At 39.8% G+C, this 881-nt stretch overlaps 1 protein-coding gene across 1 annotated transcript in view; it reads right to left on the bottom strand.

The window, feature by feature from the left end:
- Positions 1-881, bottom strand: part of LOC106867322 (cilia- and flagella-associated protein 65) — a 720,747-nt gene that overhangs the window by 516,928 nt on the left and 202,938 nt on the right. Inside the window, exon 13 of the mRNA XM_052971190.1 lies at positions 619-758. Within this exon, the coding sequence (XP_052827150.1) occupies positions 619-758 (140 nt within the window). The remainder of the gene's footprint in view (positions 1-618; positions 759-881) is intronic.

Raw genomic sequence — 881 nt, 5'->3', positions numbered from 1 at the left:
GGCACATAAAAGACACCATTTCGAGCGTGGCCGTTTTCGTGCGGGTGACACGTAAAAGCACCCACTACACTCTCTGAGTGGTTGGCGTTAGGAAGGGCATCCAGCTGTAGAAACTCTGCCAAATTAGATTGGAGCCTGGTGTTGCCATCCGGTTTCACCAGTCCTCAGTCAAATCGTCCAACCCATGCTAGCATGGAAAGCGGACGTTAAACGATGATGATGATACATGTATGTGTCTCTTTGCCTTGATATTATATGATATTTGTATGAACTTCATAATCATGAAAGCAGTGCTGCTTGTTTCTCAACCTTCCATGTAAACATATCCATATATGAAAAAATATTACCTTGCTTGAAAACTGGTGAAGTTGGGCAACAGGAAGAGCATCCAGACAAAAGAAAATCTGTCTGAATAAAATCATGTTCCCCATGCAAGCATGGAAGAGTAGATGTTAAAAGGATGATGAAGACAACGATGATGATGATGATGATGATGACGACGATTATGATTATGATAATGATGATGACAATGATGGTGGAGATGATGACGTCGATGACGATAAGGATGATGATGATGACGATGATAACTGAAGAATTGTTTGTAAATAGTTAACTTACCAAAGGACTTTGCTAGTCACATTCTTAAACGAATATAGAGCTTCAGATTTGGTCCCGATGCATGTTGGTTTCAAGTAAACCTTTTTATCATTGTCCAGCTGAACAGCTGGTTCTTCACACCAGCCATGAACAGTTAAAACCTACAAGATAATCCATAAAACATTGTGAGAATGTAACGCAGTTAGGAATAAAGTAACTGATAGTGTGCAGATGTGTGTATGTATTATATCGATGTGTGTTGTGTGTCTCTTTCTCTCACTCTC

The sequence above is a fragment of the Octopus bimaculoides genome, chromosome 10 (assembly GCF_001194135.2).
Source record: "Octopus bimaculoides isolate UCB-OBI-ISO-001 chromosome 10, ASM119413v2, whole genome shotgun sequence".
Classification (NCBI taxonomy): domain Eukaryota; kingdom Metazoa; phylum Mollusca; class Cephalopoda; order Octopoda; family Octopodidae; genus Octopus; species Octopus bimaculoides.
The sequence above is the reverse complement of the archived record's forward strand: the minus strand, read 5'-3'. Positions and strand labels throughout refer to the sequence as shown.